The sequence below is a fragment of the Camelina sativa genome, chromosome 11, assembly GCF_000633955.1.
Source record: "Camelina sativa cultivar DH55 chromosome 11, Cs, whole genome shotgun sequence".
NCBI classification, from domain to species: Eukaryota; Viridiplantae; Streptophyta; class Magnoliopsida; order Brassicales; family Brassicaceae; genus Camelina; species Camelina sativa.
Window position 1 is genome coordinate 45,025,570 of NC_025695.1, and position 17,352 is coordinate 45,042,921.

A 17,352-nucleotide genomic window follows, 5' to 3' on the forward strand; every position below is an offset into this window, starting at 1 on the left:
GTCTCATTCTGCAACAGAACAGAACAAACACCTTTGGTGGCTTTAAAGGATAAAAAAAAGTAAAGATGTCGAGTGTGAATAACAGAGAGAGAGAGGGAGGGAGAGAAAGCTGCTTGCTAAATGATCTAAGTAACAAAACGTAATCCAGATTAACTTGGTGACACAATACTAAACACAGTGATCAAACTTGGTGACACAATAAATAAATTGCTCAGACTTAAAGCCTCGAGATTCTCTAGTCCCATATTGGAATCAACACAACCAAATCAACAATTGGAGACCAAACCAAACCTGCACACAAATCGAGAAATGAGAGAATCTACACAATGCAAAAAAAAAAAAGATACAATTTTTGCCAACTCTAAACAAACACCCAAATGAGCAAACTTCAAACAGTTTAAAAAGACGTACCTCTTGGTTCTGCTGCAAAGGATTAAAAACCGTGTAGCTAGAGATGATTGTGTTGTTCCCTAAACCGTAACAAAAACGAAAGATTAAAAGACAAGATAACCCAACTCTCGTTTAATTATCAATCAGTCTGATGGGTACAAACCTGGATGCAACTTAAGAGTCGACACTTCTCAGGAGAACCCAAATTCGTAAGGATCGATTTTATGAGAAATCAAGTCACCGCCGCCGATGTTTACCCGATCACAGATCTCAAGAGAGAGAGCGAAGCTACTTAAGCCTTTCAAGTCAGGAGCTTGATGAACAGAGGAGTCTCAATCAGGAACAAGCTCCTCGGAAATGTCCATCTGTTTGGGTTTCGTTGACTGAGGAGTCAGCGTGAAAACTCTGAGCCGGTTAGAGGGTTCCAGTTAACTAAAAATACTCAAAATTTTGCAAAGTAATTAAATTTTCTTAAACTCAAACGTATCAAAAGTATCATCAAAGCAGAGTCCTTCAACTTGACACGCCTTAGTTTTAATTTAACACTAGCCGTATTCTCTCATAACCAATCCCAGTTTTGCTATTCATTAATTATCTTCATTGCTAAATCTGCTTTCCCCACTTTCCTCATACCATTGATCATCACTGTCCCTGGCACTAACAAATGGGAAAGCATTAGCTTGATTCATGTTTTGGCTTAAAGCCTTAAACCCTTTGGAATATATAACTTGATGCTCTGTGCTCCCATCAAAGTTACCCAATACCTTGATCGTTTGAAACTATAGACATTGTAATTAGCCCAAATATGCATTGTTTTAAGTTTTCTTACATAGTGCTTAGAATGGAACACATATTCGAGTTACTTAGCTATCATTCTCTCCCATCTCAAAGTTATAATGGATATATACAGCTCCCATTTAAAAACTTATAATACAAATGTCTATACAAATAATATATAAGTTTCTCTTACATAGAATCTTATTAATTTTAGAATAAATCTTTGTTAAACACCAAAGAAGATATATATGTGGTTTTAATGATTAAACTATTTTCCAAATACACCAGAAGGACCACCAAAGAAGATGGTTTTACCCCAACCATTAAGACTTTGGAGAACGTAACTCATACCGATATCTGATACAAGATCGTTTCTATCATCTACTGACTCAAGTGTTCCTTTATTTTCGTCAAGAACCGACACGCCCCGTGCATATGCATATAGGTTCGGGTACGGACCCGTCATTGTTTTGCCGTTACCCATCGGACAACTCTTTGAGTTCGGGACACTGAACACATCTCCTCCCCAGTATATATCGGTGGCAGTATCACCTAATCCTACCAGAGTTTGAATTGGCCAAAAACCTACGTCTATGTCACCCAATCTTAACCACCAGTTCCCACTCCCAATGTCCTTGTAGTTAAAAAAAGAAATAATACAACCAAAACTTAAATCGAGAAGAAAGTAACTTCAGATGATCGATCTGAGGTGTAACTAATAAGCATGTATAATATGTTGCTTACTCGGAAGATGTAAAATCTAGTTTCCATTATCACGTCGGGTTTGGACACCTTGAAGACATGACCAAGAGGGATTTCGGAATTTTTTACGACGAAACCTGGACAATTGGTATTGAAACATCTCTCGTTCTTTGTCTGTACTACGTATATATATATATTTAGAATAAAACACACATGTAGATGGAAAAGAGTTCATAAAAATTGTGTTTAACTAATGATTAAAAGATGAGTAATCTGACAGGTATTTTTAAAAAATAAAAAAGTGGAAATTAAACTTACTTTTAAATACACAAATAATCGACAACGATTATCTCCATATAATGTTGGATTCACCTGTAAATTTGGACAACATACACGTTATGTTATGGAGACCCTATATTATATCCATATATAGTGGCTATTATTTTTCCTAATTTTATATATCAATGGTAATGGAAAATTAATGAAAAAATGAAAAAAATAGGATTGAATTGTGTAGTATAATGGGTATCTTACGGTCCAACCGGCTTTTATGAAATCATCACCAGCAGCTACTTTGATCAAACCAGAACTAAATTGCAATTGGCCAACGTCTGGAGTTTGGTATAGGCTAAAATAAGCTTCTCCTCCTCCTAATTTCATATTGTCTAGCTTTCTGTTATTTACTTGAGCTCCCGCAAACTGTATCATCCACAAGTCTAATTGAATAAATTCATAAAATTTGATGTAAATAATTGATTAATCACAGAAGAATGATATATTTACGTGTAGTCCCGGTTCATCAGCATCGGTTTGAGGATGTATAATCGAGCCGGTTGAGTTTCTAAGCCTCATCAGATCCTCTTTGGTTGTCCTTTTGATTGGTACAGTTCCATGTGGACACCCGACTCCTTTGAACTCAAATGCTTTAATCTTGTCGCTACTCAAATCTTTACTTTCGCGAGTCGTCAATCTTTGGATCTCATGATTTGGTTTCATCTAATCCAAAACATTTTAGCAAGCAATTTTTGTATTATCAATGTAAATGGAAAAAAAAAAATAGATTCATCATTCGATGCATGGAGTTATATATTCCAAATTAAGGGTTTAATAAGCCAAACCACTTACGTCAAAATGAAAATCATGGTCTTTTAAAAGAGGATTATCGAACGCAGGTTGCTTATAGAAATCAACACAATCATATACGTCACCATGTTCCGTCTGAAAGAAAACACAAACTAGTTAAATGTTAAAAACAACATACAGTATGTAATAGATGCGTCTTTATCATTATAGTGTTGTTTATGTATCTAATTACAATGAATAAAACCTGAGATTATTTAGATCTCTTCAACATATAGGAGTTTAAGTAACTAATTACCTTCACAGTTTTAAGCGCAGGTTTATTCAGAAGCTTAAGTTGCAACTCTAATTCCAAATTTACTTCTTGAGACAATCTTCTTCGTGCTATCACACAATTTGTTATCATTAGAACCCCAACTAGTGTCATTAACCCCCACTTTCTCATTTTGTATACGACTTTTCACTTTCGATTTTTTGTTTGTTAAATTTTCTCCAATATGTATACATGGTAATTAATATATACTTAGTCAACTATAATCTAAGGTATTGATTGTTTGTTTGTTTGTTTAATAGAACCAATTTACTGACCGTTTTTTTTTTTTGGTCACCATTTACTGACCGTTTTTTTTTGTTTTTTCTAGCTAAAATTGATGTTGACCAGATATTGTAACGAACAATGATTTTAATAATATTCAATGTTGCCGTTTTTGTTCTGTATATTTTATATTTTTAATATTATTTGATTATAGAACAAATTGAATGGTAGATAGACACAATCATCTATGTTTCAAAACTGCCATACATCATTCTATAATTTAAAATAATATTAAAATTCTATTTTATATGTACTTGAACATATAAGTAAAAAGTCATGTAAACGTAATTCTATTTTCTTAAATCAAATAAATCGCATTACCTTCAGAATTCCAGTTTCATTCCATGTATAATGTTATGTATATCGTTAAAAAAAAAGAAATTTATTTCATATACGTTGAAGAAAAAAAAAAGGAAATTACTCAAATCATATAATTCTTATGTTCCTAGATGTTTACAAGTTTTTATACATTTTAAGAAAATAATAATTACTGAATTTAAATACATTATTATTTAATTTTAGACCAATAAAAATTTAGAAATTTAAATATTTTAAATGATTATTTCTTGAATATTAGAAAATATTAACTTTAATTAATTCAAAATTGTAGGAAATCAATATTTGTGGAACAAAAAAATATCCCAAAACGTTAATTTATAGTATTTAAAAGAAACTGGAAATTTACAAAAAAAAAGAAGGAAATGTCATCTGTTTGGGTTTCGTTGACTGAGTAGTCAACGCGATAAACATCTGAGGCGTTTAGAGTGCGTTTAGAGTTAACTGAAAATACAATTGTGTGAAGTAATCTTTTGTCCTATAAAGCACAAGTCATTTGGCGAATAAAATTCTGCCACATCAGATTTATTATTTCAAAATTAAAAGAAAAAACAAAATCATTTATCCATTACTTTCGCACAAAAAAAATTTTACGAGAAAGGAAAATACAAAAACGTTTACACGTCTAAGAAAACCTGAATGAAAATTCAAAAAGAATATATTTGCAAATGTTTGGGCTATTAATAAAGTCCAAGTCCATAAAAATGATTTGTAAACCCTGTAACTATTTTCTTTGTCGATTTGTATCCCTAATTTTCCGCCCACTAACACCCACGTTCAAGGTGATTATACAACCGATTCTTTTTTTATTTAAATCCCAATTCAGTTTCTATTATCTGTTATCCCCTCCTCTAATCCTCTCTGTTCCATCGTTTTTTTCTGCTCATCTATTACAATTCTCAGTCAGGTGAATGTTCAAACTTTTGTTCATATTCATAGATTTTATCTTCAACTCATATTAATTATAATTTTTATATATTCAGGTGGAAGATTCTCTGGATTATACACATCTTTCACATCTAAAATTCTTTGACAAAAGAATGGAAGATCAGAGCTTTAATATCGTAGACATGGAATTATTATCTAAAAGATAAAGCTGGATCCAAAAGATAAAGCTGGAGTAATTCTCAAGGTTATTCTCACATATAGAATTATGGATTTGCAAGTTTAGATCCGAATTACAGTCTCCCACTCTTTCACCTATTGTTTTATTTAGCAATTGGTTATGGATCGTGAGGTTTTTACATCTTTTGTTTAATGTTTACCATCTAACTGTAGGGGTTAGTCTCCAACATGAAAGAATGAGCTTTCCGCCTATGGAGTTTCAAACTGTCTCCTAATCTCAAATTGTCTTCTATGCCATTTACAAGACATGATATCCTTATGGTACCTCTACCTCACATATGGACTTCTTCTTATTAATTTCCCATTGTCAGGTTCTAGGAACAATTGATCTATGTTGTTGGGTAAAATTTTATTTAATTCTTTCATGAAACCCTTCCTCAAGTCTTCACAGAAAAATAAAAAGAATTTAATTCTCTTTATCTGTTTTACGCAGGAGAATAATAAAAAGAAAAGAGAGAACAACAATGGTTAGTCATTTACTTAATGCAATCCAATTTTTTTAATTTGGAACCATTTTTTATTAACTTTTCCACAATATATATGTTGATTCATGTTCGTTCCCAAAACTACCTTTTGTTTGGCATATTGATTTTCATTTTCAGCCCATGCACGGTCCAAGTTGTAAGCATGATCAAAGTGGCATACAATTTTTTCGTATTGATTGTTCTATTTTGCATATTTCATCTCTCCAAGGTTTGTCAATATGTCTTTCTATAGCTTGCTCAATCGATACTGAAACAAGATATATATATCCACTCTGTATACATTATTCCTATTTGTTTTTTTGAATCTATGTATGTATTGTTTTAACTATACTAATTAAATGATTATGATTTATTCTCATCAGATACTATGCTTTGGTAAATTTTAAAATGGCCATGATTAGCCTTATGGTTTATACAAGGATAAAGACATGTGGAAATGAAGTTAATAAGAAGGAATTGGTAAGTGAGGAGTAAACTAAAGAGTGAACAAGCATGTGCAATAGAATACAATTGTGTATATAAAGCATGTAGTCATTTCTGTGTAGAATATGCACTGTTTTGAAAGGGCGACATAGAGCTTGTGTTGGTGATGTATGGACAGGTTTTTCTTAATTTTATGAACAAATATATCGAACTATTTATTCAAGCCTTTAAAAGATATCTGTAATTTTCTCAATGTATAAACCTTAAGTTTATAGCTTATAATGGAGAATTGTGATATAATCAACATTACATTTACTTTTAACAATATAAAAATTTGGTAATATTCAATCAATTTTTTTTTATTGTATATTACTCTTAACAATTAGTTATATATTATTTGATTACAGAAAACAATGCCGTGCGTATGCACGGGAGAAATTCTAGTTAAATTTCTAAAACGCAAACGTAATACGCACGGCAGAAATTCTAGTTAAATTTCTAAAACGCAAACGTATCAAAACTTTTGATTCAAAAGTATCATCAGAGTCCTAAACTGGACACGCCTTAGTTTTAAGTTTTAACACTACCCATTCTCTCATAACCAATCCCAGTTTTGCTATGCCTTAGCTTCATTGCTGAATCTGCTCTCCCCACTTTCCTCAAACCATTGATCATCACTGTCCTCCTGATCCTCCCTGGCACTTCTCTTCCTCTCTCTCTCTGTTATCCCATCTGCCAATTTACATGCTTCTTTTATCCGACCAGCTTTAATTTACACACTGTATTAATCATATCTTCACACTTCTGCATCAAGTGACAAGTATTACACCCATTTGGAGCTCACTCTTCCAGAATATTACACGTTCAGACAGAGACCATGTTAAGACATTTACATATGCTTCCACATGCATTTTCACTTGCAGAGAAAAAAAAAAGACTGTGTTGAGCAGAAAACAATTTGTTCAGTTCTGAAAACAATCAAAAGCCATGTCTCAAGTCTTCGGTTTCTCTCCAGGGAATCTAGGAAATTGACCAAGAGAGTTCAGTCGACTAACACCTTCTACTCCCGACCAGTTCTGTTCACCTTCCGTCGTTTTCTCCTTCTTTGCATCAAGTATAGTAGCTGTTGTATTGTTCAGAGCCAATATCTAAAAGTTGCATCTTATAACAAAATCACTATTGTATTGAACTCTTAAGAGCGTTAATACTTAATAATACACATGAAATGTAGAAGGGGAAAAAAAAAAGAACAACACATGGGCATATGGTTTTAGTTCATATATCTATAGAACAATGGGATCATAAGTAACACACAGGGTAATTGCTAATTACAACACAGCTTCAATATAGTCCATCATGAACTGAACAATCAAAGATCAGGAATCAGACTACTATTCATCAGCCTACTTTTACCAGACTTGCTGGCCATATGGCTGTTTAATGGCGTCAAGTAGAATCTAACCAAACCATTTCTGAGGTTGTTGGGCGAATAAGTACCAAGCTTGTCATCTCTCTGGAGAAGATGATTCTGTTTACCTTCGACACCATGGAACAATCCATCTTCACACGAGCTTCGTCTTCCAGTCTCAACACCATTAATAGAGCCATGGAACAGACCATCACAAGAGCTCCTCCCACCTTCAAAGCCGTTAAGAATAGAAGCACCACGTAACATACCATCACATGACTTTCTCGCACTAACACTGTAGCTTCTTATGAGTTTCTCACTAACATCACCATTGGTTTCTCCTTTAGCTACTCTCCTAAGCTTCAACAGAGACTCAGCAAGAGAACCCTCCATAGCATTTCCTCCAAGTTTCAAACTTTGCTCGGTTTTCATTTCGTTCTTCAACGTATCTGTTTTCCTGTGAATCAAACCCCAAAAGTTCCAGCCTTTAGACCATTTCTTCCCACTCTTCTTCAACCCAAAACCATCTTGCTTCTTCACCTCACCAGCAGCAGCAACACAACTAACACCTTTAGAAGCTAATTCCAAGCTCTCCGGTTTGTAATTCTTGATTGAATACCAATTCGAATCCCTAAGCTCCCTCTCAGTAACAAGCAACTTAGCTCCATGAAACAAACCAACTGTTTCAGGTGATACCTTAGCATTCGAGATAGCTTTCAATTCATCAACCTCAAGCAATCCATGTCTAGATGATCGATCAAAGCTTCTTCTCCGCCGTGAATCCAAGTAGTAATCCCTAGTCTGAGCTGTCCCACCAGGATTGTTCTTCTCCTCTTCATCTTCTTTACAACCTGTTATCTTCTCCGGAGAGGCTTTAACATCTTCAGTTACAGAGGACAAAGGAACAAGCTTTGGATATGTCTTGCCTATCAAACATCCGTCCCATGAAGCTCTAGGCTCCTCGAACGAGGTTCGACCTGCGTCGAGAGACAACCTAGGATCTACATCACATGAGCGACGGCCGAGACTGCTCCCGGAACCTGTTTTTTTCCCATTATGTATGAGTGAAAATTTCTTAAGTGTTCTGCTAAAAACAGAATCTTTGACGTTGTTCTTCTTGATGAGTTGAGTTCTTGATTCCAGATCTATAAGCTCCTTCATCGTCTTCTTCTCTCCATCTTCGATTTCTTCTTCAACCAGACTCTTACCGACATCAAAATTCCTAATTTCTTCTTCGTCTTCTTCGTCCTCTTCTTTCAAATCTGGGACTATGGGGAACCGAATCGAGCTCTGTAGCAGGTCGTCGTCTTCATCATCATCGGCGGCAAATCTGTCGTGGAGAGAGGAGCCGTCATTAGACCTAACATCACACGATCTGCGACGTGGCTGGTCGAAAACAGAGGCGGATGCGGATGCGTCACGGACGGAGTAAGAGCTAGCACGACGGAGCTCAGGTACGGAGGAAGAGAGAGCTTCGATGGCAGAGAGACGTTCACGGAGACAGGTGGCACAGAAACCAGTGGTGGGTTTAGAAGAAGGATGACGGTGACAGACGGCTGAGTGACGACGGCGACGACGTTGCTGGTGGGTCATGACTCTTCTTTCAGGGTAAGTGGTGGTTTGAGTTTAGTTCAGTGAATGGAAGAAGAAGAAGAAGAAGAAGAAGAAGAAGAAGAGAGTGAAAGTTGAAGAATCTGTCAGTGACATTTTGTTTTAGGATCTCGATATGAGAAGAGAAGAGAAAGAGAGAGTGGCGTTGTCAACACTAGTAGTAGTAGTAGTTGTACACAAGTGAAGAGGAGAACCCCTTTCCCTTTCCTTAAACCTTTTCTCTCATTTTTATTTCCTTTTTTTAATGTCCCTATTTCTGTATATCTCGTTACAATTAAATGTGAAAAATAATGTTATGGTTTTGGTACAATTATTAAAATTAAATTTTGTAGTAAATGAATTTTGGGAGGAAAAAAAAGAAGATGGTATAATTTGTGTCACATGAGTGTGGCAGAGAGAATCAAAAGGGAAGAAGTGTACAAACACCATCCCATTATGAGCCTGACCTCTGCGTTTGTAGGACGAACATAAAAAGGTTTCTTAATTAGTGAATGAATTATTTAAGTTTTTATGGATAGACCAAAAGGATTGAAAAATGGTGAAAACACGTGTGCTCATTTTGTTTTTTACCTTGGGGGTAAATATTTGGCTGCTTTCGTCATTTCTTTGGATTCCCCATCGAATCAATAAATAAATAGCTTCCAATGTCAACTTTTTTTTTTTTTTTTTTTGTAATTCTTTATTTGGTTGGATATCTTAGTAGCGATTAGAGTGATTGATTTTTCAAGTAGAGGACCACCAAGAGTTAGTTTTAGAGTGCAACAAGATGTAACATTTGAACTACACGGTACACGCTTAATTTTTGATACAACGACTTTAAACTAAAGTTAAGTCATAAGTGGGTTTGTTGTTCAAATGTTCAGTCATCGTTAACTGAAGTGTGTGTATATCATTCAAAACAATAATTACACTTCTAGTTGAAACAAAGAAAACAAATTACTAGATTTTCCTCATTACACAATAAAAGAAAAATATAGCATGACATTTGATAAAATAAAAACATTTTGAGTTAAAGTTCACTTTTATGTTTGTGTAATTTTACCTAAAATAAGGGAGAGTGTAATTTACTCTAAACAAGTAAACATTTTGTGGACAGCAGCAACGGAGGTGACGAGTGCCATTGAGATTCGGAGTTCTCAAAGGGTGTGTTGTGTTCCCAACCAAAGCAGGTCCCAAACAAAAAAAAATACATAGTTATTGTTTTTTTTCTTTTGTCTCAATGTGTCATTGTACTGATTTTGTTTTCTTTCTGGTAAAAAGATTGGAATTTTCCGACGACTTTGGTCTTTGTCCACCAAAAGACTTGAACGTCAATTTCTCAAATACTTTTAAGCCCGATGAATTCAATTATTATGTTTGGGCTTACAAATCGTAAACTGGGCTCAAAAGGAAACAAATATGCCCATTACGTTTCGTCGTCTCCTTCGTTCTACCAGAGTAAGGTTCTACTTCTACTGAATGTTGTACGAAATTTCATCACTGTGACCAAATTTTAGTGAACACCATTGTTTTTTGTTCGTCTTAAAGGTAATTGCTTTTTTTTTTTGCAGTTCTATTTTTATGTGAGATTTGATAAGTACATCAAATCATCACTCTCAGTTTAAGAAATTTTGAAGTAGATTACATAAAAAACACAAAACTTTCACCCTATATTACTCTCTCTATCCAAGATGCTGACTTGGTCTGTGATACTTGCAAAGGTAATCTCTTTTCAATTGGATCTTGTTTTATTGTGGGGATAGAGTTGGAGCTGGATTCTCTGTAGGTCACAGCAGGTCGTTTTTTTTGTTTTTTTTTTTTTTTTTTTTTTTTTTTTTTTTTTTTTTTTTTTTTNNNCATCGTTTAAGATGATTTGTGTCTAAAGGATTTTGTCCAAAAAGACTCATCTTTTCATCTTAGCAATATGCTTATTATATGGACCTTCTTGCCAACTCAACGGACCACCACCTTCTACTTGGTAGTGGATCATGTACACAACTTGCATCTTTAAATACAACCATCATTGTTATTGAGTTAATAAATATCACAAACACTATATATCCGCCTTGTCAAGAGAACATCTTGGGTTTGTCCCCTCTTTTGTTTCTCTAGTCTACTGGATCTTCATTAATAAAACTTTTGTTTTTTCAGGTGCTACCTCTTCAAGGCTTCTTCTACATTGTTACCTCTAGCACAGAGGTATGGATTCTTCTGCTTGTATTATTTCTTCATTTATATACTTATATAAGTGCTTTCTTGATGAGTATAGGATTTGCATATCGTTTGATTAAGAGCAATGGTTCTAGGTTTGAATTACTTTTGACACTGTTACTTAGACAAGAGAGACATTTAAAAGACATGTGATTAGAATTATTCTCTTATCTTCCCTCATCCTTAGACTATTAAGGTTAACAAATATCAATGAGTCGTTTTTTAGTGTCGAGTCTTCTTGTGTGGAAAAGTCAAAACTATTCTAAAAACTCAGCATAAGATCATTGCTCATTATCATTGACTATGACAATAGAATAACAGCAAAACTTGCAAGACCAATCAAGCTCTTTGAATCGGTCTACAACACATTAAAGAACAAAGATATATATTCAATTATACAGATCAATGATGGGTCGTTATGCTTATATTATTATATGCACATACATATCTGGCGTTTAACAACAAGAAAAAGAAACTTACATGACTGCAACATACTTTCTTTCTTGGAATTTGGGCATTAGAAATAATATTCACTTCCTTCCTATAACCATGTCTATAGACATATGCCAATGAGGAGAAAAACTCCTACGCCTCTCCGCTTCTCAAATGAAAAGCATCAAAAAGCTGATTCTGTGTATTCTTGGAGTGATGTAGGTACTGGCGGGAAAGTGAGGAATGTCTCTGTCCTCGGTACGATCAGAAGGGCAGCCAAGAAAGTATTTGCTATTATTTTCTTAGGAAAACGAAAATTAAAGCCAGCAGAATGTAGATCTGATGCTGGAGAGAGCAGCACGCTTGAAAGAGAATCTACTTGTAAGCATATTGCTGTTTTATTGAATCTTTCCTAAAACATCCTTTCTTTAAATAGGAGCATGCTTTGAATCTTATAGGCACTGGTGATGTATGCATACCATTAAGATAAACAAACTTTGTTTCAAGTTCAAACCTGGGAGTCTTTGATGGATGAGATATATTTCTGTGACAACCTTCTTCCTTTTTTCTTGCATATGTGCAGTATCAGGCTGGACTGGTTATTCATCACCAAGCTCTTTTGGAAGGTCAACAACAGAAAGAAAGGTTTCAGGTCAATATCGTTTTTCTGGTTCAAGATTTCTAAGTCCTGGGAAAGATTCATCTTCTAGCAAAAGTTGGCACCTTGGACCCGTAATTTTTTCTTTTGGGGAGCTTCAAAGGGCAACTGCAAATTTTGCATCGGTTCACCAAATTGGAGAAGGCGGTTTTGGAGTTGTTTTTAAGGGAAAGCTTGATGATGGAACTATTGTTGCTATCAAGCGTGCAAGAAAGGTAGTATTTGAATCCGTTTCTTGGAAAATATGTGGATAAGAGATTGAAGTTTCTTAAGAATATTTCGGAGTAAAAATAGTCACTAACTCAAGATTCTGTGGCAGAACAACTATAGCAAAAGCTGGTTGCGAGAATTCAAGAATGAAATATACACATTGTCAAAGATCGAACATATGAATTTGGTAAAGCTGTATGGATTTCTTGAACATGGAGAAGAAAGGGTCATTGTTGTTGAATATGTTGGCAATGGAAACCTACGAGAGCATCTAGATGGTAAGTTGCAAGAGATACTTCCTTCTTTTTCTATGTCTTTCTGAATACAGAATTCTCAACTTTTGTTCTTCTTCAACAAACTCAAGGTTTACGGGGTAACCGTCTAGAAATGGCAGAACGTCTTGAGATTGCGATTGATGTGGCTCATGCATTGACTTATCTGCACACATATACTGGTTCTCTTGTCATTTCCTCTTCTTTGTTGTTTATCGGTGCTTCAGGATAGCTTAGTGTGCCAAGATTTAATGCATTAGGGATTTTATAATGCAGATACTCCAATAATACACAGAGACATTAAAGCATCAAATATTCTCATCACGGATAAGCTTAGAGCCAAAGTAGCAGACTTTGGCTTTGCTCGTTTAGTTACTGAAGATCCTGGGGCTACTCATATATCAACTCAAGTCAAAGGATCTGCAGGCTATGTGGATCCAGACTACCTCAGGACGTTTCAACTAACTGATAAGAGCGACGTTTACTCTTTTGGTGTTTTGCTCATAGAGCTTCTCACCGGAAGACGTCCCATTGAGTTAAAAAGACCACGACATGACCGACTCACGGTTAAATGGGTAAGTCACTTTCTAGTTTCCCTTTCACACTATAAGCTCGAGATGATCTTAACCAAGGAGAAACTCGTATCATCTTGTGCAGGCTTTGAGGAGACTCAAAGAAGATGAAGCTGTTCTCATAATGGACCCATTTCTTAAGAGAAACAGAGCCGCTATTGAAGTGGCTGAGAAGATGCTGAGACTGGCGAGCGAATGTCTTGCCCCAACGAGAGCTACACGCCCGGCTATGAAATGCATTGCAGAAAAGCTATGGGATATAAGGAGAGAGATGAAGGAGACGGTGCTTTCTTCCTCCGCCTCTAATTCTTCGTGTTCATCAGCAACGCATAGCTTCATTGGTCGTGATTCAGACAGATATGTATTGCCGAGGATCGAAGACAACGAGAATAGCATTGAGTTACTCTCACCTTGATGATATCAATTTGTAAAACATGTTACTGCTTCTCTCCTTCGAACTTAGATGAATGCAAATACACACTACACTTAATTGTCTTTTGTTGTCAATACAAGACAAGAGTGCTCTGAAGAAGTCAAAAATATTTACACTATTGCGAAATGGTTCGACTTGCGAACGAAGGGAGAATTAACACCACTGATAAACGAATGAGATAGGTTTGATCTAATCATCAATAATGAGAAAAGACGTATAGCATTCTCAACTTTGTGGGAATACTCTCTGATTAAGCCACTAAGTTCCACAAAAGAAATAGAAAGGCCAAAGTAGAAGCGAGATTGAATTCCATAAACATCAAATCACAACCATTCCCCAGTTGGCAAGTCATTACACAACAAATCCAGAGAAGATGACATTGACGATGAAACATCACTAACAACAACAACAACCCACAAAAAAGGATACAACAAAAACACAGAAACCCTTCTTTTTGTATTATATATAAATTTACAAAAGAGACTCTTCACGTCTCTCAAGCGAATTTAGGCTTAGGCAAGGCTGAGCCACCAAGGCCGCTGCTGCTGCTGCCACCGCCTCCTCCTCCGTGGACTGGTCCAAGCTTCTGGATCCAATGTTTCAGACCTTTCCTTGGGTCCTTACAGATCTTGTTCGAAGATAGATTCAAGTTCCCTTCACGTTCCAGTGAAATCGCAAACTGTTCCAGCACTTTCACTATCTGCCAGAACTCTGGTCTCTTATCCGGTGCAACTGACCAACACTGCTCTATCAGAGCTTTCATGGCTGCTGGACAATCTGCCGGGATAGTTGGCCTAATGTTCTGAACCAAAGATCAACAATTTTTCACATCTCAAATGGTTGAACCAACTGAACAAAAAAGGAACTAACGCATACTTGTGCTGTAAGCCTTTTTTTATGTTAAACTTTAAGCTTTAACCGTAACCATTAGACGTGCTGAAAGATGGCATAAAATTCCACGGAAGACTACAATCATGAAATATGTCAGGACTCAGGAGACGCACAGAATAATTTACCTTGTGTACGACTGCGAAAGCAGCTTGAATAGGATTCATGTCCTCATACGGGATTGCTCCAGCTACCATTTCCCATAAAACGAGTCCAAAACTGTAAACATCAGCCTTACGTCCGTGTGGTTTCCGTTTTATCATTTCAGGTGCCATCCACCTATATGTTCCAGGGTCATCAGCCAACATGTCGCAGTACTCTTCCTCGCAGGCTATGCCAAAGTCAGCGATCTTCAACTGGAAGTCTTCGTCGATCAATACATTTTCTGGCTTAAGATCCCGATGAATAACATGTCGTGAGTGAATATATTCCATTCCTTTTGCAATATCTAGAGCAAATTCTATCAGCCGTTTCAAAGGAAGAGACCTATTCTCAGGCTTGTGCAGAAAAGATCTTAAGGATCCTTCAGGTAAATACTGTGTGAGGACACAATATACAGGCGGATCTTTATATGCCCCCACAAACTGTTTTAGCACACAAATAACAGAAGAGATAGTTAAAAAAAATCGTAGTCATTCCATTTAGACTGACGTAACAATTAACCAAGAGAATATAAACGAGAGAGGAGACAAAAAAAAAATCACCTTTATGACATTTGGATGGGACAATCGCGACAAAAGGGTGACTTCTTTGGTAAACTGTTTCTCTAAACGAGCTCCCAAGCATCCATTATCGTCATCATCAGGGACAGTGATAAGCTTCACAGCAACAGCTTTATCTTCATACTTACCATGGTATAGCCGGCTATATAACCCGTGAGCAAACTTAAGCCCAAAGAAGAGCTTTGACATATCAACGCGGAACTCTTCAGAAGCTTCCACAGCACTGACTCTACGGCCAGTATTATCAAAAAGCTTAGACCACCCAGTGTCCTTCTTGCTCTTCACCCTCTCTTGAATTCTCAGAGTGCCTAGATCTCTGATAGGACCAGAAGGAGACCGCAAGTTGAAAGATCTCTTGTCAAAGGAGTTCTTATGAGAAAGCTTAGGCTTCATCCCCTTCTCCGATTCAATCCTTCTTGGATGAGGAGTAGAAAACCTCTTACGCTCAGACCTAGCTTCCTTAAACACATCAGGAAGAGCCATCTGAGGCGAGGGAGAGACAGATCTCTGCTTGTTAGTCACAGGGTTTGTCTGTATTTCCGAATCAACAACAACATATACATCAGACTCCACCAAACTGGTGGTATCATCTTCAGTAGCAGCCTGTGAAACCAACTTCGGATCCAATGAAGATGACGAGGATGAAGAAGATGATCTAAGAGGTGGCTTTGCTTTCAGTGCACCAGAAGAAGTCTTGTCTTGGTTGTTAACCATAAAAGGGAGAGAAGCTCGCCTTTGGGAATTCAGACGGTAAGAAACAGTTTGAGAAAACTTAGTCCTCCTGATCCAAGAACTAGCCTCTTCATCCATCTCACTCACTTATTGACGGCTGGAAATGCTAAATAGCCTAAAACTTTTTTGTACCAAAGAAGGCTAAAGAACCAAAAAAGAGTTTCTCTCCAAAAGTCGTCGCTAAAGAATTAATCAAGCAAACCCGTGAATACGACGAATGAGATGACTTGCTCCTGCAATCTCCAACAATCTCATTCATGCCCCATTTCTCACCTTCAACCATTAAAATCTACAAAAATCTCTAACACGAAAAAAAAAAAAAAANCGAATCAACAACAACATATACATCAGACTCCACCAAACTGGTGGTATCATCTTCAGTAGCAGCCTGTGAAACCAACTTCGGATCCAATGAAGATGACGAGGATGAAGAAGATGATCTAAGAGGTGGCTTTGCTTTCAGTGCACCAGAAGAAGTCTTGTCTTGGTTGTTAACCATAAAAGGGAGAGAAGCTCGCCTTTGGGAATTCAGACGGTAAGAAACAGTTTGAGAAAACTTAGTCCTCCTGATCCAAGAACTAGCCTCTTCATCCATCTCACTCACTTATTGACGGCTGGAAATGCTAAATAGCCTAAAACTTTTTTGTACCAAAGAAGGCTAAAGAACCAAAAAAGAGTTTCTCTCCAAAAGTCGTCGCTAAAGAATTAATCAAGCAAACCCGTGAATACGACGAATGAGATGACTTGCTCCTGCAATCTCCAACAATCTCATTCATGCCCCATTTCTCACCTTCAACCATTAAAATCTACAAAAATCTCTAACACAAAAAAAAAAAAAAAAGTAGTTTTGCTAAGAATACTATTAAAACTCTCCAAAACGCCCCCACCAAATCGCCGAAAAATCCTGAATTTTTTTTTTACATGCCTCTCCTCTTCCTATATAAACAAAATCCATATGATAAACATAGAACATAAGATGGATCTAATTAACAAAATAATAAAGAAACTAATAATGTTTATTTCGATTTTAGCTAACCTGAAGCGTCGTGTAATGGTTTAAAAGGGAAGAAGGAAGTAGAAATCGGGAAAACGAAGAAGATCCGGCGACTTGTAGCTCGCCGGAGGAGGGAGGGAGGAAGAAAAAGGTGGTGGTGGTGGTGGTGGTGGGGGAATCGAAGGAGAGAAATCGAGAGCTAAACCATAAAGACGTATTTGGGATTCTCCAAAAGACCTTTTTGACGAATCCAGACCTCTTACTCCCCTTTTTTTAGATTGATTTTTCTCTTCTTTTTTTTTTTTTTTTTTTTTTTT

General features: G+C 36.3%; 4 protein-coding genes and 1 long non-coding RNA gene across 7 annotated transcripts; 2 read left to right on the forward strand and 3 right to left on the reverse strand.

Moving 5' to 3' along the window:
• On the reverse strand, positions 1,436-3,376 carry LOC104728982. The gene is made up of 5 exons (XM_010447888.1): positions 3,248-3,376; positions 2,995-3,087; positions 2,653-2,865; positions 2,404-2,568; positions 1,436-1,801 (listed from the first exon to the last, which is right to left on the reverse strand). The coding sequence occupies exons 1-5, from the start codon at positions 3,374-3,376 to the stop codon at positions 1,436-1,438; spliced, it is 966 nt and encodes a 321-aa protein (XP_010446190.1).
• On the forward strand, positions 4,678-5,851 carry LOC104726471. 3 transcript variants are annotated; one of them, XR_758056.2, is made up of 5 exons: positions 4,678-4,787; positions 4,864-5,012; positions 5,159-5,266; positions 5,439-5,472; positions 5,608-5,851. It is a non-coding gene; the product is annotated as an uncharacterized LOC104726471 (long non-coding RNA). The 3 variants fall into 3 exon arrangements; XR_002034075.1 differs by having other exon boundaries at positions 5,159-5,346; positions 5,439-5,851; XR_758054.2 differs by having other exon boundaries at positions 5,439-5,851.
• On the reverse strand, positions 7,061-9,146 carry LOC104726472 (UPF0503 protein At3g09070, chloroplastic-like). The gene has a single exon (XM_010445339.2). The coding sequence runs from the start codon at positions 8,912-8,914 to the stop codon at positions 7,283-7,285; it is 1,632 nt and encodes a 543-aa protein (XP_010443641.1). The 5' UTR covers positions 8,915-9,146; the 3' UTR covers positions 7,061-7,282.
• On the forward strand, positions 11,527-13,808 carry LOC104726473 (calmodulin-binding receptor-like cytoplasmic kinase 1). Its single transcript, XM_010445341.2, has 6 exons — positions 11,527-11,935; positions 12,138-12,427; positions 12,532-12,700; positions 12,787-12,876; positions 12,971-13,269; positions 13,352-13,808. The coding sequence occupies exons 1-6, from the start codon at positions 11,686-11,688 to the stop codon at positions 13,679-13,681; spliced, it is 1,428 nt and encodes a 475-aa protein (XP_010443643.1). The 5' UTR covers positions 11,527-11,685; the 3' UTR covers positions 13,682-13,808.
• Positions 13,989-17,333, reverse strand: LOC109124866 (serine/threonine-protein kinase HT1-like). Its single transcript, XM_010445342.2, has 5 exons — positions 17,078-17,333; positions 16,407-16,977; positions 15,292-15,889; positions 14,716-15,171; positions 13,989-14,501 (listed from the first exon to the last, which is right to left on the reverse strand). The coding sequence occupies exons 2-5, from the start codon at positions 16,634-16,636 to the stop codon at positions 14,196-14,198; spliced, it is 1,590 nt and encodes a 529-aa protein (XP_010443644.1). The 5' UTR covers positions 16,637-16,977; positions 17,078-17,333; the 3' UTR covers positions 13,989-14,195.

Bases quoted from the DNA above. Each gene is read 5' to 3' on its own strand.
- LOC104728982 (XM_010447888.1), bottom strand. From the start codon at position 3,376: ATGACACTAGTTGGGGTTCTAATGATAACAAATTGTGTGATAGCACGA. The intron at 2,569-2,652 runs GTAAATATATCA...TGGATGATACAG, and splicing joins CTGATGAACCGGGACTACAC to TTTGCGGGAGCTCAAGTAAA. The intron at 1,802-2,403 runs GTAAGATACCCA...TTTAACTACAAG, and splicing joins TCATAAAAGCCGGTTGGACC to GACATTGGGAGTGGGAACTG.
- LOC109124866 (XM_010445342.2), bottom strand. From the start codon at position 16,636: ATGGATGAAGAGGCTAGTTCTTGGATCAGGAGGACTAAGTTTTCTCAA. The intron at 15,890-16,406 runs CAGTTTGGTGGA...AGATGATACCAC, and splicing joins GCTACTGAAGATGATACCAC to CAGTTTGGTGGAGTCTGATG. The intron at 15,172-15,291 runs GTGATTTTTTTT...GTGCTAAAACAG, and splicing joins CCCATCCAAATGTCATAAAG to TTTGTGGGGGCATATAAAGA.
- LOC104726473 (XM_010445341.2), top strand. From the start codon at position 11,686: ATGCCAATGAGGAGAAAAACTCCTACGCCTCTCCGCTTCTCAAATGAA. The intron at 12,428-12,531 runs GTAGTATTTGAA...ATTCTGTGGCAG, and splicing joins CTATCAAGCGTGCAAGAAAG to AACAACTATAGCAAAAGCTG. The intron at 13,270-13,351 runs GTAAGTCACTTT...CATCTTGTGCAG, and splicing joins ACCGACTCACGGTTAAATGG to GCTTTGAGGAGACTCAAAGA.
- LOC104726472 (XM_010445339.2), bottom strand. From the start codon at position 8,914: ATGACCCACCAGCAACGTCGTCGCCGTCGTCACTCAGCCGTCTGTCAC.